The sequence below is a fragment of the Haplochromis burtoni genome, unplaced genomic scaffold (assembly GCF_018398535.1).
Source record: "Haplochromis burtoni strain Fernald_Lab_line unplaced genomic scaffold, NCSU_Asbu1 Contig_96, whole genome shotgun sequence".
Lineage (NCBI taxonomy): Eukaryota > Metazoa > Chordata > Actinopteri > Cichliformes > Cichlidae > Haplochromis > Haplochromis burtoni.
Genome location: NW_024582457.1, coordinates 1980852 through 2004137, shown reverse-complemented (window position 1 = coordinate 2004137; position 23286 = coordinate 1980852). Strand labels below are relative to the sequence as shown.

Here is a 23286-nt window from a genome sequence, read left to right as displayed (position 1 = left end):
GTTGATGTGGCCCAGCAAGTCTCCAGAATAAACCACCACCTATTTCCATCAGCACACATCATCCCCCACCCCGCCACTTCCCAGCAGCCTGCTGCTTTCTTAGCTACAGCCATACCAATGGCAGCCTGTTCAGAAAAGTACACTCTCTCTGGGAGAGGAGAAGAAAAACGGTGAGAGGAGAACTCTCAGTTTGCAAAAGGAAAGTGTTCAGCTCGAAAGCTCTCAGAAGATCTGTGCTTCTGCTGTCAGGTCAGGCAGAGTCCACGCTGTCACATTATCACAGGCGAGAGAGGGGAAGTAGGTGTTTGACGCGGTTAAGACAGTCAACACACTGACGCAAACACATTCACACGCATCAGCTGGGCAGCAGCACTTATGCAGCCTGACAGCAGGGCGACCTCAGCACGCGTCGCCGCCATAGACCGTCTTTCCCTCCTTGTACTCAGTGCAGCAGCTTTTTATTTCCTTTTCAAAGTTTCTTCCTCACCGTCAGCCCGGTGCTGCTGACACAAAACCATGTTTAGTCAATCAGTGGATGTGAACGAAAGACAGGAGCAAGCACGGATATACAGATGAATCACTCACCTCACAAGAACTGTCTGAAACACAGAAAGGCCGTACTCCACTTTTTATGAAGCTGATGCTGCTCAAACAAAAGTTCATGTTAACTAACGTGCATTATTTAGCCTTTACACCATTTTCTTGTGTGAGGCCATTAAATGAAAAAGCAACAGTAGATAAATAGTTGCCATGCTTACCTGATTAATAGAGTCCTTTTTCATCAGAGCCATAAATTCTAAGAACAGAGACCTGTGAGCTACTGTGGTAATGAGCTCACTGTGGAGATGCTATCCAAGTGCATTAAATCCATCAGCCACTTGTTGAGCACAAGCCACCCAAAAGCACACAAAGAAAGAGAGGAACCCGACACACTCCACGGCAGAAAGCCTCGAAAAATAAACTGCAGCACCTTCCTTTTGCTCCTTTACTAACAGCTAGCTTGGAAAGAAAAATGGAGAAAGGTATAAAGAAGAGAAGGAGAGAGTAAAATCAGGACAAGTCTGGCAGCTATTTGGAGTCAATTTAGTGAAATGCATACAGCTGCCCCTTAATGCACACAGCCCTCCCCCCTGTGACAAAGCCACCAACAGCTGAATGAGGCTGCAGCATTAGCATATGTAAGGGAAAGTAGGTGGCTGTGTTGGCTAAGAGTTGGGGTGGGGAGCAATGCTGAGTGTTGGTGTTGGTGGTTGGGGGCAGGGAATGGACCGTGACATTCAGAGCTTCTCGGGCTGACAGGAAGGACAAGAATGGAAGGGAAAAAAGAAGAAAAGAAAAATTGGGGGGGTTAGCTATTGTTCCCAGGAAAAGATCCCCAGATCAAGCCTGTGACCTTCCAAGTTCCTCATGATGGCTGACATTTGGAGTGATGGGAGATGCAGGAATCCACTTATCCATTCTCTCTTATGAACTACAGCTTGGTACAAAGGTCTGTCTGGCAGACAGAGCTAGCAGCAACCACGACCACCTTAAACACAGAGATAAGCGGAGAAAGGCCCAGGAGGAGGCATGGTTTTTTCTTTTTTTCCAAAAATGATAATCCCTCTATCCACATGCCATATGCTAAGCACTGCATACTTTTTCCCATCAGCAGCAGAGACTGCAGCAACCAGACACGAGGGGAGGCAGGGAGGGGTGAGGTTATGATGGTCTTCAGAGCAAGAAAGGAAGAGAAATGTATGAAAACAGAACTCTGCAGGACACCCCTCTCTGGTGTTTTGAAGCAAACAGCTGTGGTTTTAAGGTTTACACACTCTCCCGTGCACAAACACACACACACCAACCAACAAAGATTAACTTATGTGCTGCTTCATATCATCTCATAAAAGTTGCACAGTGAACACTACAGATGATCACTTCTCTGTGCCTGCCAAGTTGGTAGTCCATTAAAAAAAAAAGTTGCATATGGCACTGTAATTTTCACTTTCGACATTAGGCTGCCATTAAGTGTTTGTTGATGAGAGTCACCCGTGGTCAGCTTGCTGTGTCAAGGCTCTAATATGGATTTAGTGAAGGAGGCTGGTTGGAAATCTGTAAAGGAGTGGCTGAAATATGGGTGTGGAGAGCAATAACTGTGACCTACACCACTGAGGACAGTACTGCTGCAGAAGAGTGGCTTAAAAACTGAACTTGTGCCTTTTTAGTAACTACAACCGACTATTTGTAAATATGTTTATGTAACTGAAACTATTATTTCTCAAAAAGTCAGCCTTCCCGAGACACAGGAAGGCTACAGAAAGAGCATATAATGTTACATAATTAAGCTTCAGGGGATTTAATTGAAAGGACCCAAACATAGTGACAACTCTAGCCACTTCCTGATAACGGCTTTGCTCAGTTTATGGTTGGAGGTAGGAACGTGTTAATAGCAGGAAATGACAGACTTTAATCAAGTTGAATGAATGGCAGAGGGTACAAGTCTTTGTGCCACAGTCTTCCTTTGATCCAGCCTCTGCAGGCAGGTTCTCAGCTTTGATTTGAGTTGAGGGGAAGGAAAGAGTTTTATTTGAAGAGTGGGAAGCCCACAGGAGGTAACACTTAAGAGTTCTTGTCACTGCATCCCAGCAAACAGACAAACTATTCATCAGCCTACACACATGTGCAAGCAGGGCCTGTGGAGAAACGCACAATCCCACAAACGCTGCTCGTTTGCACACTGACGGACGCGTTTGATGGGTAATTTACATAGTGAAGGTAGTCATTACACAAGCGGATACGCATGCAGAACAGCATACATTCACAAAACACTAAAATAACATCTTTTCTAAGCTCATGTTTCAAACACTCCAGAAAGAATTTGGACTCATTTAAGGAAATATACTGAAAATTGGGGTCTAAGCTAGTGGCCATCTGGTCCATTCTGAATGAGCTGAAATATAACGAAATAATGTAGTTTTAGTGGCAGAAGAGACACTTTTTTTTCCATCAATAAGGTGCAATATATTTTATTCAAACACTAATTCCTGTAGAAAATTGCAATCTGGTCGAAACTGTTGATTTCCTGAGTTAATCTCATAAACTTTTTCAACTCTTTACGTAGATTTAAAGACAAGCGAAGCATTCTTCCACTTGTAGCTAATAACTTAATATATTACACACCTAATGAAGTTTTAAAGGAAATAATTTTGCTAGCTTTTTCTCCAGAGAAGCTAAGAAAAAAAGGTGTTTTCCAGGTGTTACCACAGTGGTTGGAGCTGCACATTTGATTTGAAACAAAACATCCGATTTATTAGGGCGAACACTTGGAACACACCAGCTTGTGTATCCTTGAGTCTGGGCTTGTGTTTCCTTCTGGTCTCAGACAGGGCATCTACACCATGTATGCCACTTTACATAAAAGAAAGTGAATAAAAGCCAACTAAAAAATAAAATAAAATTTAAATAAAATAAAACAGCCCAGACTATATCATACCTATGGCAGAGCAAGGGTAGGATTTGTTTTGTTAAGCTAGGCGTGGTTAAAAATAAACAAAAAAGGTTGGGCTAAATAAAGCTGTCTATACAGCAGCAGCACTAACAACTTAATATCAACCCTTTTCGTCATATTGATGTCAAAAGCTTTGGAGCGTTCATAAAACGACTCGATGGATAAAAATACTAATTCGACACTGAGATTATTTGTGTCTGTGAAGCATTTTGATTCTCAGTAACCTTGAGTGTGACTCGTGTCATTCCACAGCCAACTTGCAGCTTTCCTCAGCATGGCCGTGAGGAACCCATTGAGCCTTGCTATATAATTACAGTAAACAAGTTAACAAAGGGGTTTGCCTGATTGCTTCCACCAGGGAACATTTAATAACCCATAGAGAATCAAAGGTACCTGTATCTGCTGAGATTGAGCCTCTTTTCATGAGCGTGTGACGATAGCCAGGCATGTGATACACTTGCTTCTCAGTATTTTTAGTCTGGCTGATAACAGCAGGCTGTGGGAGCACAAGTTTCTCTTTTAGTTATGTACAGAGGGTACTGTAAGGAAAATGGCCAGTTTCCCCTGCTGAGAGGAAGGCAGGAATAGCAGCTGGCAGGCAACAGGCAGACACATCATCTCTTGAATGTCACTACTCCCCTACCATCTCCCCGCCTCCTCTCCTTTCCCTCGCTCCACCTTCTCTCAGTTTATTCTGTATCTGTTGTCCAAATTCACCAAAGAGCCAGAGGCTGCGCTGCCGCCTCCACCATCCATAACACTCCATCTATACAACAGGGGAAGACAGCGAAAGAGAAGGGGGTAGTGGGCACATGAGGTGAGCGGGTGGAGAGTAAACAGCAGCTCTGCATCCCTCTATGTTGTTGCTAGGCAACTTTTTCTGCACATGACAGCCTTGAGTGACAGCAGACCTCCCTTCTGAACAAAGATGGAAACTTGAGGGAGGGAAAGGAGAAAGGAGGAGAGAGGGGCACAGAGATCAGCAGTGAGTCAGAGAATTCAGGGAAACACGCATTATTGCTTCAGGCAGTTTGAGGCAAAACAAACACAAATGAAACACAAAGAGAAAATCAATAGTCTATAAAAAGAGGGGAGCCAAAAAGATGCCAGATGTGCAAGAGAATATCAATGTAGCTGTGATGGTTTCAAAGCTCTCAAACAGTTGTAAGATGATTAACAGAAGAGGTAAATAAAAAATACACTAAAACGCTATTTTTTTTCAAAATAACTAGACAACTTTGCCATTTGGATGTCTAAATGATTGAAATACATCGCTAGATGGTCAATACTATAAGCTGTATATAAAATATGGACGCAGTTGCCATGGCGTCATCTCTGGTTTGTGAAGACCCAATTTGAAGCATCGAATTTCACCTTATGGCTTTAACCACTTTTAAACAAGACGGTGGAGTGCTAGCACTTATTGCGTGCTAGTTGGGGTGGCTGTAGCTCAGGTGGCAGAGCAGGTCAGCCACTAATCAGAAGGTCGGTGGTTCGATCCCAGGCTGCCTCCTGCCTGCATGCCAAATATCCTTGGGCAAGATACTAACCCCATGTTTGCCTACTGGTGGTGGTCAGAGGGCCCGGTGGCGCCTGTGTCCGGCAGCTGTGGCTACAATGTAGCTTGCTATCGCCAGTGTGTGAATGTGTGTGTGAATGGGTGAATGACTGAATGTAGTGTAAAGCGCTTTGGGGTCCTTAAGGACTAGAAAAGCACTATACAAATACAGGCCATTTACCAGTTGTGGTTATTAGCTTGTAGAATGCATCTTGTTAGCCAAGCTAGCTAGCTTGGTTAAAAGAGGAAAACTAGAACTTCACTTACACACACAGACTTCTTTTGTCTGCTAGTATGATCAGCCACACAGCCATCCATCTTCTTGTCAGATAACTGTATTCAAATGCTCCAAACAACAAGACAAAGGTCCAGTTCAGTGACTCAAATTAGCCTAGCAGACAGCTAGCTGTGCAACCCCCCCGTTCCTTTGACTCCCCCGTCACTCAAAATGGCCACAACTTTAATAATCAACATTAAATTTGCCTTTTAAACTTTTTAAAAGGATGAGTCAGACAACAACACACCCCTCTACATGTTGTCATGAGGAGGGAAATGCTCAGTTCAGCTGTAAATTGAGTGGTCGAGTGGTTGTTCAGGGAACTTTTGTTTTCAGCCTCTTAGGCAGTCCTTACAGCCCAATACATGGGAGACAACAAATAATGCTTCATTTAAAATCTGAGCACCACATTTCCCAAATCATTTGCTTTGCAACCGTATCTCTGTTTATACCAGATGAAGAAGACTTCATTCCCTGCTGCTATAATCACACTGCTGAGCAAACCCATAGATTAATTTTTGAACAGTACAACATTGCCACTGGCTTGCTGAACATATCTTATCTGAGCAAGTTGTTTTCATTTTTTGCACACAGTATATCATTACCAATAAACATATGACTGGGATCTCCTGAGGCGAGCACTCATCCTAACTTTAGTTTGGTAAAAAAAATTGGCCAACACCAGTGGTTCAGGTTCAGTGCATTTTGTGTGCAGCACAGATGACGTCCTTCATCCATAAGGGACATAATAAGGGTTTGTGACGAGTGCAGTGGTTAAAATTAGCAGGTGAATGATAATCACTGGCCAGAGAGCTGCTTTTCATTGGAAGTTTGGCAGGGGAAAGAGCGCAGATGCCAAATCAGAGGTGCTGCGCTACGGACGTGTGCAGAGGCATTAAAGTAGCAAAGGAAAGCTGACACTGGCAACTTTGCCGTGTTAACGATATGGTTTCCAGTGTTTTTAGAGGACCGCAGAAGATGCCAGATGCCTGCTTCACAGCTGGCTAGAGAAGTTGGGTGTACGCTACAAACAAAACAACTGGTACAGCAAAAGCTAAGTGATCATATGAATCCAGCTGCTGGAAATGTCGTAGGTGCTGAAAATGAAAGTCTACTACCAACGAGATTGGAAGGAAAGAAACATGTAAGATAATCTAACTACAACACTAAGAAATAAAAGATTAACTTTTTTTTTTATAAAAGTGAAGTCTATGGCCATCTGGAGCATATGTTCCAGCAGAACAACTTCCTTCTGTAATTAATGAAGTTATCCAAAGGGAACAGGCTGATTAAGTGAGAACTCTGCTTATTCTCAACAGGCAGTGTTTCCAGGGCTCAGAGAGAAATGGCTCTGATAGAATTCCTGAGGACGAGGCGGCCCTAGTTTGTCATGCAGCTGGCATCTCTTTTATGGAGTCGCTTTCAAAGCTTTTCCCCCTACAAGTGGCACCAAAAACATCTGTTCCCAGGACAGCCACCCACATGAGAGTTTGCCCTGCGCTAGCAGGATGGCCGGTAGATGCAGGCAACAACCGACATGCAAATCTACATGTAAAACCCCAGACAGCAACATTGCGACAGTTAAGACAATAATATGCAAAGAGTCACAAAGGGGAAGGGAAAGATAAAGAGACAGGACAAAAAAGAATGGGCAGAGTGGGCATGGGAAATAATGACTGTATCAAAAAGTAAAAATTAACTTGAAAAAGCAAGAATGAAAGAAGGCAGAGAGACCCTTAATAACAAAAGATGATAGGTAATAGTGAAAGAGGAGCACAATAGCTTGTAATTCAGAGGCAGTGTCTCCTGGCTGTGTAGTGGTACTTCAAATCTCAGGCAGAAGACCAATTTGACCTCCATCCTGTTCAAAGCAGTCCTGTTAGTGGAGGGGCCTGGTAATGTCTGATCAAGCAGCAGTAGCACAGCTATATTAAGGCTGCAAAGACCAGGGTGTACGAGGTGCACTCTGCGAGTGCTCGGAGCTGTGTAAAACACTCGATATCATTAAAAGCAGTGTGTTTAGGTACTGTCCACAGCCCTGTAAAGAGACTGCAAGTGGGGGGAGGATGGATAGAAGGAGGAGATGGGAAATGGTCCGAGTTATTTCCATTCCCTCAGCCCCTTTATGGAAACATTATGGGAGCAAGGTTCAGTTCTCACGGAGGAGGAAAAGATTTGGAGAGTGAGCGGGTAAGAGCGAGAGACATGAGAAAAGTGAAGGAGTGAGTGAAAGCGAGGGAAAGGAGGAGGGACTGTAGAAATGCTGCTTTTAACCATTTTCTCTGGAAAAGACCTCGCTCTGTGTGTGTCCTGCATTGTGCAGTTCTCCCTCTGGCAAAGGCCACAAAAGCCTCCATTTATCTCTCCTGAGCATCTAGCCTTATTGAGAAAAGGCCCTGAAAGGCAGGCAGCCATCACATGTGCCAGGGTGACATGGCTTTTCCCTTGTTAACACTTTAGTCTTGCACCCAGAGTGCACCCAACACAATTTCCACCAGAGTGAGAGATTACTCCTGCCGACAAACGGGGGAGGAAGAAAAGAAGTAGTACATCTGTTCTATATATTTGCATTTCTTTGGTTGAGATCACAATGCACCACTTGACTCTGTGGAAAGCGAACATTCCCAGTCAGGCATGAGAAACCCACCCTATCAATGAGGCCTTTTTCCACCCTTTGGTTTCTTTAACCGGGTAACGGCACATCACAAGGAGCAGCTCGCACAAAACACAATCTGTCAACTCGGAGGCAGACGGGGCCAGTTTATTCGCGATTCGCTCTCATCGCTTTCTATTTACTCAGAGTTCTCGGGAGCAAGAAAGGAGAGCAAGAGCAATTTTAGGACATTGCAATGTGTGCTATTCAGCAATCTCCAGCTCTAATTGCAGAGGGAGAGGAATTTTGTACATCTCCAGCATTGAGGCACAACAGCTGCAGCTGGCATGGCATGTGGTGGGTGTGTTTAAGGGAGGTGTGGTGGCTACAAGTGTGTCCCAAAAAAAAAAAAAAAAACACCCCAGAAAAAAGCCACCCACACGCTCACACCTTTGCATAAATTTGCAAAAATGCATCTTTGTCACATCATGCCTCTGCACTTTTTGTCTTTAATACTGTGCACACCTTACCATACTCGAGGGAAATTACTTTGCTCTAAATCTGTTACGCTCTTTTCTGCCGCCCGTCAGCACCACGCTTGATCTCACTGATTTAGACGGGAGTCAGCTGCCGTAAACAATTACTGCCTAGAAGTCGTATACGTTAACTAACCAGTGAAACCAGCAGGTCAGATCCATGCATGTCTGACTTTTATAAAATGTCATCACTTCATCATCTTATCCTATTAGACATGTGAGAGTGCTTTTGTCACAATCAGTAAATGAACTCTTGACTTATGGGCAAAAACATTTTTATTTTAAAACAGCGAAGCATCACAAAATCCCCTCAGGCTTTATTGTGTTATCAAGAAAGGATGTGCATGAGGTCACAGACACCTTGATCTTTCACCAAACCTAATCAGTCCTTCCTTTAGTCTGAGTGATGAAAAACGCACTCCAGCGCATATCTACATATCGTTTTTGCAAGCCATCATCAACCTCTACTAATTGTCTGGATTTATATGTTCACATAACTTATAAAACGTTAAAAACAAAAAGTGTGGAGAGGAGGTTGGGAAATTATTGCTTTTACTTTATTCGGCTTCCACACAGTCTGCTTTTTTTTTGTTTTGTTTTGGGGTTTTTTGAATGGTAAATGAAGAAAAGTGTCCAAGGAGATGAAAACAGATGAATTAATTCCTCCTACCAGGAGCCAGGTTTACTGATAGGACCTGACGTGTGGGTCCTTGGTGATTGAGTGACCTTTGAGCTTTAGAACAGATTGAGGCCAACGATCTGATGAGGTGCCCTTATGAAGGAAGGGAGGGAGTGAACAAAGAGTGGAAATAAAATCCCAACAGTCATAAGGAGTACGATTCTACCCCACACCGCAGCTTCTCTTCCGCTAGTGAATGCACGTCTTTTGACATCAATATTTATGCAATATCGGATTGACATACACAGAGCCGGAGCTAGAGTCTTTAATGTACTTGACCTCAGTCGTGCAGAGATCAGTCACAAGATGAAGATTGCGCACAGGAAGGTGACTGTCCTTAATCACAGCACTGGACAGACTTTACTATTCCTCACTTCCTTATCTCTAAACTGCAGCAGGCTCCCAAGAATGTCACCAAGATGGCAGCATTTGGAGAAATCACCAGGCGCTGGCATCAGTATAAGTTACACCGACTCAGTGGAACAGAGGAAAGCCTTGCTTTTATTTTGGTAGATTGCTGGACTATTTCCAGCAAGGGCTGATAAGATGAATGACTCCCACAAGCTGTTCCTACACACCAAATCTGCCTGGTTAATAAGAGATACACATACTTTAGCACTTTGTTGGAGTCTGTTGGGTAACGTTTGCATCTGACCTTGAAATATTTGATTTCTTAGCATTACTATCATCCCTGAGAAACCACAGACACTAACACTATTCGGTTCAATATTAAATCAATAATAAGCACAGCCCACAATGAGACTCCTGGGGCAAAATCCTATCATGCTTCTTTTCAGCACTGATAGCCCTATTCCCACAGAATTTGTACAACCGGGGGAGCTCATTTGATTTTGAAATGACAAACCCCACGTCTATATTTCGTGCACCACATTCATACGGGATAGTGGTGTTTATGTTTTACTGGAATTAACAGACATTACCCATTGGATATGATGTCAGAATAAATGTTGAGCGTACTGAAGAAAGACAGCTAAATGTTCCTTACCGCATGCTGCCTCACATCCATTTCATCATCCTTTGAGATTTCGCTCTTCTAATGGATTTGAGCAGGCTCTTTCTGCGAATGGGTCTCCATGCTGTGTAACAACCTGAGCCCCGTGAATGTGAATGTGCACTCAAAAAGCCAGTGCAGCCTTTAAAAGATGGAAACAGGCCGAAGAAAGATGCTGAGAACAAACACACACACACACACACACACACACAGACACACACACACACACACACACACACACACACACACGGCAAAAAGAGAGAAAGCAATAATAAAAAGGTACTGATTTGCACCACTGACATTATTACATTGTTTGGATGTGGTTGGTAGCAGAGCAGGGGATTTTTTACTTTAAAATCATGGATGTGGCCGAGTCACATGGGATTAAGGTCACAGAAGACCCTCACAGTTATTACAAAGAGGCTATTACACAGTTATTACACTAGCCTGATAGTATGGAACCTTTGTCATTTGTAATGATTACTGTGTCATCTGTGATCTTGCTCCCATGTGTATAATTTATAATGGAAAAAAACCCACACATGTAACCTAACCTGTACTCTGTGTGTGTGTGTGTGTGTGTGTGTGTGTGTGTGTGTGTGTGTGTGTGTGTGTGTGTGTGTGTGTGTATATCTATCTATATATAAAAATTCTCCTGTGCAAATGAATATCTTGTTGTTGTTGTTTTTGTTCCCTTTGGTCCTTCATTCAGTCTCTTTCCCAAACAACAACTGTTGAGTTTCCAGTGAAAATTTGAAGCCTATACAAAGAAAGAGCAAGCTCATATGCATAAGAAGAGCAGACAATTTTCACACATAATCTTTGGTGAATGAGGCCTTACTGTACACCACCTTGCCATGGGCACGTTGTCTATTCTGCAGGACAACAGCAAATATATAACAAACAAGTCAGCATTGACTAAATAAGAAAACGTCTCTGTGTGAGGAAAGGGAAAAGCAAGACCTTTCCTCAGGGACCCTCGGGCTCAGACCGCCTTTCAGTGGAAATTAAGCAAAATGACAGGAAATAATTAACTGACACTAATTTCTCTCGTTATGGACCCCCAGGATATGTCAAATGTCATCACCTGAGAGATCTGCGTGTGTGACCTGATGACTAGCCGTGTAGCTAGCTTAGCTTTCTGTGAGGATATTGAAGTAAATGCACTGCAAACTATCCATCAAAGGTTGGCAGATTCCTCTGACCTCTGTCCTTTGGTATTTGTGTTTTCTTCCCAAACACAGATCATCTTGAGACAGATGAGAACAATGTAATTATACAGCTGCTCCTGCGGTCAGATATACAGCACCTGGCTGTGCATCTAGCATTTGTGTGTTCATTGGTTCGTTGTGTTTTGGCTTGAGCTCATGCAGCTTAGCACTGAACTGCCTGTGGCCCTACAGTCCTGTTTACATTTCAGAGAGCTTCCAAAGGCTTCCAGTAAACATGGCCTGGGGAAGGTAAGCACTGAATGAACACACAGCTGTGGAGCTATGTAAGAATTACAAATACACAAATCTCCTGTCGGGGTCCTAGCATAGTGTCTGAGACACTGTTTGTCCTGATTGTGTTATGTAATCTTATTTTCCTCTTCTTTTAAAGGCAGTAAACCCATATAAAGACTAGCACTCAGTGCTTTCCCTCTAGCTCTGCATTCTGCATCTTGCCACCCCCTGTGGCTAACCTCCAAACATCCACAGCAGCTTTCAATACACTCCGCTGCAGAGGAGGAGGAGGGGGCAGTTGATCTCCTTCACAGTGACAAACAGTGCGATTACAGAAGAAAGAAAAAGGAAAAAAGAAAATCAGGCCACTGTCACTCAAGATCATTATCCTCTATCAATAATCTCTACAAATCCCATAGAAGCAGGGCTAGACAAAGAAATAAATAGGAAGGGAAAAAAAGAGATGGAATATAATGTTCTAGCATATTAGATCTGCTTGGCTGGGCCGGTGCTCCTTAAACATATCATACCGCTGCTGCCCCAAGAACAAGGAAAGGCCAAGCTGACTGTTCAGCTTCTTTCTGCTTTAGCCTTCCCATCTACTTTGTGTAAAAGGTTTCCCTGTATTATCTCAGGCGTGTCTAAAATATTCAGACTATACCAACTTACAAGAATAGGCCAAAAGCAACATCACGTACAGCCATTTCTGTGCTGTAAATGACTTTCTTTTAAAAAAAAAAAAAAAAAAAAAAAAGCTTCACAGTAATGTCCCAGTAATGTCATCCCCATGAATGAGAAAGTATCTAAACTGAACTCCAAGAAACCAAATATTTATATTTAAAGGATTTTGAAGACACTATGATGTTTATGTGCACCAAATGGAGCTTGGAAGAACAGCTCTGACCTCTTCGAGCCAACACTTAAGATTTTAATAGCTTTCCGCTTGAGTCGAAAGAAATTACACAATCACAATAACGCATTGCATCACACCACTTCAAAATTCGCAGTGACAATAAAAGTACAAATGGCCACATTTGTTTTAGTTTTGGTGATTCCCAGGGTAGCTAAACTCATTATCATCTGATTTATGGAGCAGTGGAAGCACAAACAAGAATAACATCCTCCTCCCAATATGTCTCATCAGTACTTTTAAAAACACAATGACAGGCTACAGACCATGACTAGACTTTCTAATTTGTCTCATGTCATTGATCTGGGAACATGAAAGGAACCGGCTATAAAAGGAAAAAAAAAAAAGCAACACTCTCTCACAATTGACAAAGGGCTGTTTAGGAGAAAGTTCCTTCCTTTTGAAAAAGGCTGAACACAACAGAAATCCTGCACATACCACTCTGCAAACAAGGCACAACAGGGCAACACACAGAAAAACAAAATAATCCCATCATATAGCGAAAAGGAGTTAAAATTCTGCATCGCTGTCTAGACATACATTTTATATTTCTAATATTAAAACTTGAGCCTTTTGTTACCGCTTAAGCTCTACAGTGCGATATTCATTGAAGCCACCCTCCTACCAATGTAGATTATAATGATTTTTGTCATAACCTTGTGCTCAACAACAGTGTAGAAGCACTGCAGTGTGCTCACGAGGTTAAGTGAAGGATACTGGCCCCAGCAGCAATGCCTCAGTGATTCTCTCACACACACACACACACACACACACACACACACACACACACACACACACACTAAAGCCCGAGCACTTTATGGCACATCTGTCACAGATCTGCTCCATTTCAGTTGTTAATTACAATCATCCTCTATCAGAAACCAGTCGTGCACTTTTAACGCTTAAAATGCCTTAGCTTATCCCAGGTCGATCTGACAGTCAAGGACACTGATGCATGCACGGGAGGGGCTTTGTGTCACTTTGGCCCACATTTTAAGACTACAGGAGCAGTTTTCTGTACTTTCAAGGAATACCATGATGACTATTATATACATTTGTATCAGGGAAAACACAATATCTTGAGTAATATGGGAAAACAACAGGGAAACGCTGATTCTGGATCTCTGGGCTGATACAATAGGTGTGCGTGCATGCAAGACAGAGAGATCAGATTCCAAGTGGACAGCACTAAATACAAAATCATATGCATCTTTCCTACAGTTGGAATAAGCCTTACTTGCATATCACTGCAGTTGATTGGTCTCTGCCAATCAAATTTGACTGATGATAGGTGGAAGAAGCAACTGTTTACGGGGGCCTTTGACTTTCTATTAGAAGTAGTCAAATGACACATGACAGACACAGGTGAAAAAACTACAACCAATTTGTGATCCAATCAAATTAGACACACATTTAATCAAACAGAGTAAAAGCAACATTCCTAACAAGTAACCGGTTCCACTTCCTGTGTGTGACACATGTGATATACTGAGGTTCCAATAAACAGACGAAGATAGAAAAGTGTACAGAAATGACATCCTGTCTGGACTCTGTCTGCATCATCTTCACCCAGTCATGTCCATTTACTTAAACAGGGCTATTCTTTTCCACTACGGTAGGGAGGAGGTATGCACAGGGGCACCAAATCCTCCTTATCTCCCAAAGGGGGCTGGCTGCAACAACAGAGGTCAGCTGTCCCGATTGTGCGGGCCTGTCGGGGGAAACACAGACTGACTTAACCTATGGGTCACTGCCGGTCTTGGCTCCCATCAAGTCAGTGACTAGCCAGGACTTATCCTCTCCATTGCAGACCAGCGACAAAACATTTAGACAAAGCACATAAATAACTTTCACTGGCATTTCTCCAGCCTTTATGGTACAAACACAGTGAGTGTGAGCATAGCTCATTGGGGCAGGAAGAAGCATTCGCCCACATGCTTCTCAGCTGCAAATCTATAATGTACGGGACTTTTTTAATTTTCGTTTTTAAAAAGTCAATGTTAAATATGAGTCTGGTGAAACAACAACCCTCACAACTCTAACAAACCACCATACTGACTGTATGGATAAACCTGTGATTTGAGGTGAGGGAATGGCTAATAAGTATGGCAATGATATTCCTTCTATATTAAATTATTAAGTCTTTTATTTAAACAGGCAGCCTCACCGAGACCAAGAAGCCCCATATTTCACAATTCTGTCTGGCATGTGGACAATTAACAATTTTCTTTCAGACAAAGCATTGTTGTACAGTCTGCTGTCTGTAAACCACTGCCATGTAGTCAACATCACATCTGTCTGTCATGCAAACAGGATACAGCCTGGTTTTGAAAATTATGTGGGGGTCATGTTAAACGGTAAGGTCAACGCTGGTTAAGCTGGTCTTCATGACAAGCAACAGTAATGTGTTAAGCATATAAAATGCAACATGCCATTCCTTAGTCACTGTCTGACTTAGAGCCAAGGAGCTTCAAAACATTGTATAGCATCCTTCACTCCTGCTGACGCTATCAGATGCCAAAGTAAGGTCAACAAAGATTAACAAAGGATACATGTCCCAGACACCAAGGCTATTACCATGTTCCCAGGATACAAACCGCAAGCCATAACGTCTCAATTGCCCATCTTGCATAAGGAGTGGAAATATGGAACTAGGAAGGCCTGTTCTCACAGTGATTTCCTGAGATGAATACTGGCACAAACCACACAAACCAGTGACTAAGCAAGAAAATTAGCATCTTAATACTATTACAATGATTGCACATTAAGAAACCATACTGTGCACAGTGCAGACAAAATTGATGAATAACCCAATAGGAAAATCACCATGCTGATCAGCAGCGAGAACAAGATATCTCAATACTCCTCTGAGAACCATGTGGAAGGTTTATTGTTTACCACATAAATGAGGGGTACTGATGATAGTTCTGGTGCTTTTACCCGATCATCAGCGATACAAATTTCATAATCCCAAATTAAAAAGGAAGCTTTTGTCTACTCTGGGCACATTATGAACAGTGCTTAGTGAATCACCCACATCCATCACAAACAGACCCCAAGTGGAGCAAAGACTAAATTCACAAAAAACGACAACAACATTATCCTAATGACTTCATCTATGCTGTCCTGACAGCGGTGAGTTGACTTAAATCCTTCCATAAATCCAGACCGCAATCAAAACAAAGGCTGGCAAAAAAGGTGGAGAGAAAGAGTGGCTCTCACAACATGAGCAGGCAGCATGTGATCCCCTGTCTGCTGGTTGGTTGGTTTTGAAGCAACAGGATTTGGTTGGGGAGACCCATTGTGACTCCTAGCTAGCCAGCCAGCCAGTCAGCTGGCACGCACCAGACGAGGTTTCTGATCCTCATCACATGAAAGGGGTGTGGGACTGGTTGGAAATGGTTGCAAGAGAATCCTTCAATGGCGAGAAATGCATCATCATTATTTAAAAAAAAAAACAAAAAACCCTGGCTTAAACACAAGACCTTTAGCAGTTTTGTTTCACTTCTGCTGTTTTCCAAATTATGACTTGTCAGCATGCTGGTAAGAAAGCACCGTGGGAACAGAAACAACAGAAAGAACAGAAACATCCCAAGCAAGCAACTGATGTGAGAAGACTGATATCCGCCAACACTGTTAAATAATCGATGTGTTACAGTAACATCTTCACAGACAATTTCTGTGACACAACCCAAGGATAATGGATGTAATTCTAGTTAGGCGACTCCAGGCCCAGTAGCCCGGAAGACATCCTAAACAGCTCTGCAATGATAACAACTGGATATGGCCCACGGGCATGTCACAGGAAGCCGTTTCTCTGCCAGACCTGACAGGTGCCTTATTGTTCAGCTGCGCACATAACTTTATTTTGAAAGACATATCTATCTGGCTCAATTACCCATTGTCTGGTTAGTCATGCAGAAGGCGCTGTTAGAAATAGATGAGCACATATTTCTTCTTTGGGGCCCTCTCAGCAACCTATTGATGGCAGAACACAACAGATCCCTATTCAAATTAAGATTGAAGGAGTTACCACGGCACTGTCATTATTGTGGCTGCTGAGCAAGTCTTGCTCCAGGAGTGTGCCAATGACAGGGGGTGAGATGGGGTACCCAGGACCCTTAATCTCATCTACATTATCTTTCATCTTTTATCATCTGAAAAAAAAAACCCCTACATTTGCTTCTACAACGTAACTTTCAAATGTAAAACTCAGCAGCCAGAAATTAACAAAAGACAAAAGACATTAATCCAACCTAGAAAGGTAGCCTAATAGAAATATGTGCATGATGATAGCGAGAATGAGAAGATAAAAGGGATTAGGGTTCCATTATGTACAAAGAATAATAACAATTGACTATTATGCATAATATTGCTTAATATTCCACACATCATTACAGACATCTTTGCACCCGTTCAGGTTGCTTCCCTAACATGCAGACCTATGACAGCTGCAGTTAAGCCAAGCATTTTTAGTGTTAAAAGTAAAGAAAGAAAAAGTTAAACATTAAAGCAGGCCATGAACATACCATCTTAAAACACTTCTCTGCCTACTTAGTTCGGCAAATCCCCTGGAAAACTAATCTTTCCCAGACTCAAAACCCTGTGAAAAATAATGGTGCCTTATTGATTTTAAGCGCTCCGGGAGCAGAGAACTATGTATGCTTGATGTGGTCAGATGTAAGCTGCAAAGACAAAAGGAAACGCATGCAGAGGACTGTAAATTAAGCAATAGAAACTCAGGATTTACACTCCTAGCACCTAGTCGTATCTGTAGCCTTCCATCAGCAGAGAATTGGGCCTATTTATTTTCCTTTATTGGGGATTTAGTTACCGCGGAGGCTCAACTTCCTGCAGGAAGGATACGGTGCTTAAGGACAAACAACACTGGACTTACTTTCCCAGTGGAGTATACAGTGCAGTGTATGTTGAATAGGTCACAGAAGCGGCCAGCAACCAAACAAGATTGAATATGCTGTGTAGAAGCTGGCTGCCAGATATTATTTATGAAGAAACCAAACAACCGGGACTGTTGGAGGGGGCAACTGTCTTTTGTCTGCTCATAATAACAACCTGCTGCAAAGTAAAACCACAAAAAGGACACAAAACACAACAGCAAATTGTTTACATTAAAAAAAACCAAAACATATCCCACTCAGGTTCTCGGAGGAAAATATTAAATATGGTTGGTGAGAGCATATGGGCTGGTAAGCAAGTGAAGGCTTTATTACACACGGCCAGTTGGACAAAGCTGCCTTTATCGCCCCCCACCGTTTTAATGGAAGCACGCCACTCAAAATAGATTCATTCAAAAATACTCCAGTCCACTGTGCCCCCACGTCCCCCCATCACAAACCATCACCACTACCATAAGTAAACGTTATCAAACACACAGTTCCTTCAAAATCCCACCGAAATAAGAAGCTTGCACTCTGTCTCCAAGAATGTTAAAATAAAGATGTTTTACGCTGAAACTGCTTTATTTGTAAAGCTTGCAATGTCCTGAGTAAACAAACAGGAATCCAGTTAAACTGACCAGTAGCATAAGCCATAAGGAACAGAGACAAATATAGGTTATATATATACATAAAGTCCACTCCTGAAACATCATAACCTCCACCCCTCGCTCGGACTGCACCACCATCGGTGATTGAAATCAACTTTATCCTTTGTGTTCACCATTACCATCGACGTGCCAGCTGAGTTTGTACGCCTCTGCCACTCTGCCCGTGTGCAGCGGTCCCCGCTTTTAGTTCCCCAGCTTCACTTTTTTACTTTGTTGCTACCTTCAGAGGTAGAACGAAAAAGGGCGTGCAAGCCTTACCTTCAAATCCGAGCCGGTGTCCTGTCCCGGTTGTTAACGGCGTTAGTTATCCGTAAAAGGTAAAACCAGCTGAAGCTGCCGTAGTCGCTCTCACATCTCCCCCTTTCAGTCTCCGGCAGACTGAAGTAGCACGGACCATAGCGATACCCATCCAGCACCTTTCTGCGTGATGACGACACGCAGCGAGGCTCCGCCCACCGCTATTCCGCTCCCCTGTGATGACCTATACATATAGGTTTGTAGGTTAATATTGAAGGAAGACTACCAGATAAACCCTAACCCCCCACACGAACCTAAAGGCGTCTAATGAAACTGTCCTGCAAACTAAGTCTGGTGGCTTTCTTGCTATTTGCCACGAGTTTATTTTAGGGTATAAGTCCAATAAGCCCCACAGTGGCACCATCTGGTGAACTGCAGGAAAGTTACTCCCTCGAACTACCTGAATATCGCTTTTCTTTCCGTGTCTATCGGTTTTTGTGCTTTCTATGCTTCTCGATTTAAACTTGTGAACAAGCGCTCCAAATTTAAGTAATAGCTATTTTATTAAAAAATAAATAAAACGCGCAAAAAAAACACCTCCCCCGAAATTGTCGACTGGGTAATTAATTAAGTCCGTATGTAGAGAAACATCATTTCCCACAAATCTCGCGCTCTGACGTAAAACCCTTGCGACAGCTGTTTCCATGGAAGCCGATGGAAGCTAAAACCGCTTGTTAGCAGATTATCTGACATCTTGATAGTTAGCCCTTTGGTTCTCTGTGGCCAAACAGCTTTCGGGATGTCGGGACAACTAAACAGCGATAATCCGGAGACTCTGTTTTCATTGGAGCTTTTAGTGGAATACATTCGAGTAGAGAAAAATTGTAAAATCCTTAACGAGTTGGCTCTGGGAGTCACACTCCTGAACTTTCCGACGCTGCTAATTTATCAGTCACAGCAGCAACAGCAGCAGATCAGCGGGAGCAGTAACAACCCCGGGCACAATGAAAAGGAGAAACCTGGAATGTTCGCCTTTAACAGAGGAAAGTGTTGTTTCTTCAAAATGGACTTAAACTCACTGCACGTACAGCTGTCCAACACCCCGCTGTATGGTATGGTGCTGGATGTTACAGAGGAGAGTCCCAAGTTAGTCGGCTCCTGTATGATATCACTGGCTAAAGCGATGGACAGAATCAGGCAGGATGTGACTGAACGGGGGGTTTCTAGTCCCTCCTATCACATAGAAAGGGGGCTTGTTGTCTCTATATGCAACCTCGCGGGGGAGAAAGTCGGAGCAATGTCCCTGAGTTATAAACTGTTATGTCTAGGAGCGAGTCTGCTGCCACACATCACAGAGAGGGAGAGAGTGCCTGGAGGGCAGCAGGGACAAGAACATGTCAAGGAGACAAACAAGTCTACATCGCAGCCTCCTGACTCTGGAAATGTCTGCTCACCAACCCCACAGTGTAGCGGAAAAGCCCAAAGCAAAGGGGAGGTAAATGCAGAAGTTTTGATAAGTAAAGATAGAAAGGAGGAGGAAGACGATGACGTGTTTGATGGTACTGAACACAGACCACAAGACGAAGCTGAAAATGATTCTGAGGAGGATTTAACTGTATTCTGTCCCCCACATCTTTACTATTCTGCAGAGGAAAAAGGAGTAAATGAACAAGGTGATTACAAATCATGGACTCTGGATTCAGAAGCTCCTGTTTTTGAAGATTCATGTTCAGAGGAAGAAGTGGATGAAAAGGAAGTGGAAAGTCCAAGTTCTCCAGCGATGCATTCAGAAGTGAGACATGATGCGAAAATAAGAAACCAAGAAACAAGCACAATGCCTCCAAATGTCCTCGGGGAAGCCTTACAGCGGATGCCTTTGCTAAACGCTCTGCTCGTCGAACTGTCACAGCTAAACAGCAACCAGCCCTTGACTGTTCACCCCAGTCTCGCTTGGATATACAGGCCTGCTTCTGCAGAGCTCTCAGCTAAAAACACACCACAGAAGGCACAAACCAAATCCCTGAAGAAAACCAAACAGGAAACTTTTCCTCATCTGAGAAGCTTTCATTCCTCCAGAAATGTTTCCACACATATAGTTAGACCTGATTCTGTAAAACTAAAGGACATAAAAGAAAATATGTTGCTTGAGAACAAAAGCTCATGTAAATCACCCAGGAAGAAGCTTGTGTGTGGAACAACTAAAACGTTTAATCTAAGGCTGAAGCAGATTTCTCCTCTCAGAGTAAACCGTCGTGAATGTGAGGAGTTAAAACACAATAAAACACAAGTAAACGAAAAGACTGGGTTAGGTCATAAAACCATTAAGTCTGGAAAAAGGAAGTCAGTAATAAAGAGGAGCTCTGATTTTAATGAAAATATTGAGACGGTGATGCAGAGCATCAGCCGGGATTCTGCGCTACAGGAAACAGTCACACTAAAACAGAAAAAACAGCATGTGAAAGTCGAGGGTAAACAATGCAGAGGCTCTCCGACAACTTCAGAAAAGGCTCTTCTTTCTGAAAGACTCTCGAAATGTATTCACATCCCCAGCGTGGATACTGACAGTGTTCCCCAAAGCAAAGACAAGAGCAAGCATCACAGCGAATCAGATCAATCACAGTCTGAATCTGACAGGCGCGGAGATAAAATTGAATCTTCAAGAAGCCGCAGACGCAGCAGCTCAAAGTCTTCATTTTCAGACTCCAGCTGGGCTGGAAATGAGGAAGCAGACTATGTTGATGACTTTAACAGTCTCGAGCCCAGTGATGCCTACTCTCCTGACCCTTTGAGCAGCCCCGAGCCCTCCAGAGCAAAGACTCCAAAGTCTCCAGTTCGCTTTTGGAACTCTGATTCGGAATCCGACAGCGTCCAGAGAAGATCAGTCCCCCTTCCTGTGCCCATCAAAGCCCCCAGCTCTCCAAAGCATACTCTGAGGGGTACACACATCATCCGACCTCGTACCCAAACCTCTGCCCTCAGCTGTTCATCTGATGAGTGTGACAGAGACAGGTCAGCCTCCCTGCAAAGTAGAAAGCAGATGTCAGCGAGTGGCAGAGTGGAAATGACTCCCTGCACTGAGAGTTTGATGTCATCGAGAGGTCAGACGAGCGTGTTAGCCAACCACAGCATCCCCAGTCGAGGATTGTCTGCAGACTCTGTGTCCTCCGTTGAACCCCAGGAGGTAGAGGAACTGGAGGATGAACTGGGATCTCTGGATTTCAGGAAAGAGTATCAGCATATCTCTGAGCTAGTGGCCAGCAAACTCCCTGGGTACACTATGTAAAGGGGAAAAAAGCATATAAATATACCCTATGGTAACATCAAGAATTGTAGTATTGTATGTAGCAAAGAAATCAACTTGTATATTTAATTCCTTTTCATAATGTCTGCAAATGCTCTTGAATAAAGACGTTTTTGGAAATTTTGTAGTCATTTTTTATCTTAATCACTCAGTTAATACTGGAGCTACTAGATAATTGCATTAAGCTTTGGGCCATGAGTCTTTAGATAACATATAAGAGGATGAAAAATCTCTATAAGCGTGCCATTTATGCAAATCATTTAGCATAAAAGCGCCAAATCAGCAGATTTAGTCACAAGCTGAAAATCTCCAGGTCCTGTAGCAGCTCCTGATTTCAGGGCATTTAAATTCCACCTGCTACTTTCCATTTATCCCCTCATATCATTTGACAAGGAAAACAAAGACTGTATGGAAATAATATTTATATGTATACAGATAAATAAATTATCAGGCATGATACAACCTCATACCACTTTCAATTATGTCTTTTAAATTACTATCTGTTTAAATTTCTTTGTTCATACGTATTTAAGTATTATTTTTCTTTGTATGTGTCATCCTATCTAGAAGTTGGTTTATTTCAATATTTTCTTTCTACATTTCATTATGTGTTTCTGTTTTCGTGTTCAGAGGGCAGGCTGTCAAAGTGTGTTGTGAAGTCAAATTTTTAAATATTAATCCATTGTTGTCAGATCCACAATTGAAATGGCTGTCCTAACATATCTGAAGATAATCACAAACACACGAATGCATACTTAAACTAATAACTTTGCAATGGATAAAACTGAAAAATTGGAACGTTATCAATAGGGGAATGAATACAAAGGCAAAGAAATGCAACACAAGTTCAAACAAATAGTAATCTATATCACATTTTAGACTTAAATACACGTTTTACTTAAATTGTGTTTTTGATGGATTTCAAGCAATATTATTTATATAAGATTTGGGCAGTCTTGGCATTTCACAAGGCATCTTGCATAAAAGAGTTAACCAGCTGCACCTTAATAATTCGGAAAATGTTAGTTTTATTCAACCGTATACTTCACTAACTTTTACTTGGAAATGTTGGACTTGTTGATCCACTACATTTGTTTGACCTCTTCAATTTATTGTTCTTTCACATTAAATTTCACATTAAAATTCACATTAAATGGGGCGATCGTGGCTCAAGAGTTGGGAGTTCGCCTTGTAATCGGAAGGTTGCCGGTTCGAGCCCCGGCTTGGACAGTCTCGGTTGTTGTGTCCTTGGGCAAGATACTTCACCCGTTGCCTACTGGTGGTGGTCAGAGGGCCCGGTGGCGCCAGTGTCCGGCAGCCTCGCCTCTGTCAGTGCGCCCCAGGGTGGCTGTGGCTACAATGTAGCTTGCCATCACCAGTGTGTGAATGTGTGCGTGAATGGGTGGATGACTGGATATGTAAAGCGCTTTGGGGTCCTTAGGGACTAGTAAAGCGCTATATAAATACAGGCCATTTACCATTTAAATTGTTAAACTCTATATTAAAGTTGTATAAAACCTAAGTTTTATTTTTTAAAGAAAAATAAGTTGTTTATGGCAAACATTTTCTTTTATAAATGTACCCATTTAACTTGTCTTTTATAGGTGATTTGGTTTTTAAAAAATCATTTAAAAAATCGTTAAATGTGCCGTCCCAAGTTTTACCTCTTACTGCGCATGCGTCAA

General features: G+C 42.6%; 2 protein-coding genes across 7 annotated transcripts in view; one reads left to right on the top strand and one right to left on the bottom strand.

Moving 5' to 3' along the window:
* The window catches only part of LOC102311160 (signal-induced proliferation-associated 1-like protein 2), an 88096-nt gene extending 69509 nt beyond the window's left edge, over positions 1 to 18587 (bottom strand). For 3 of the 6 annotated variants that reach the window (XM_042222887.1, XM_005927157.3, XM_005927160.3), the window contains exon 1: positions 18322 to 18587. The gene's annotated coding sequence lies outside the window, so the exon portion shown is untranslated. Of the gene's footprint in view, positions 1 to 758; positions 5016 to 18321 lie in introns of those variants that run through there. The other 3 variants (XM_005927159.3, XM_005927161.3, XM_005927158.3) reach the window with 3 other exon arrangements.
* A 395-nt stretch (positions 18588 to 18982) lies between these two features.
* Positions 18983 to 21854, top strand: map10 (microtubule associated protein 10). Its single transcript, XM_005927156.3, has one exon. The coding sequence runs from the start codon at positions 19100 to 19102 to the stop codon at positions 21581 to 21583; it is 2484 nt and encodes an 827-aa protein (XP_005927218.1). The 5' UTR covers positions 18983 to 19099; the 3' UTR covers positions 21584 to 21854.
* The last annotated feature ends 1432 nt before the right edge of the window (positions 21855 to 23286 follow it).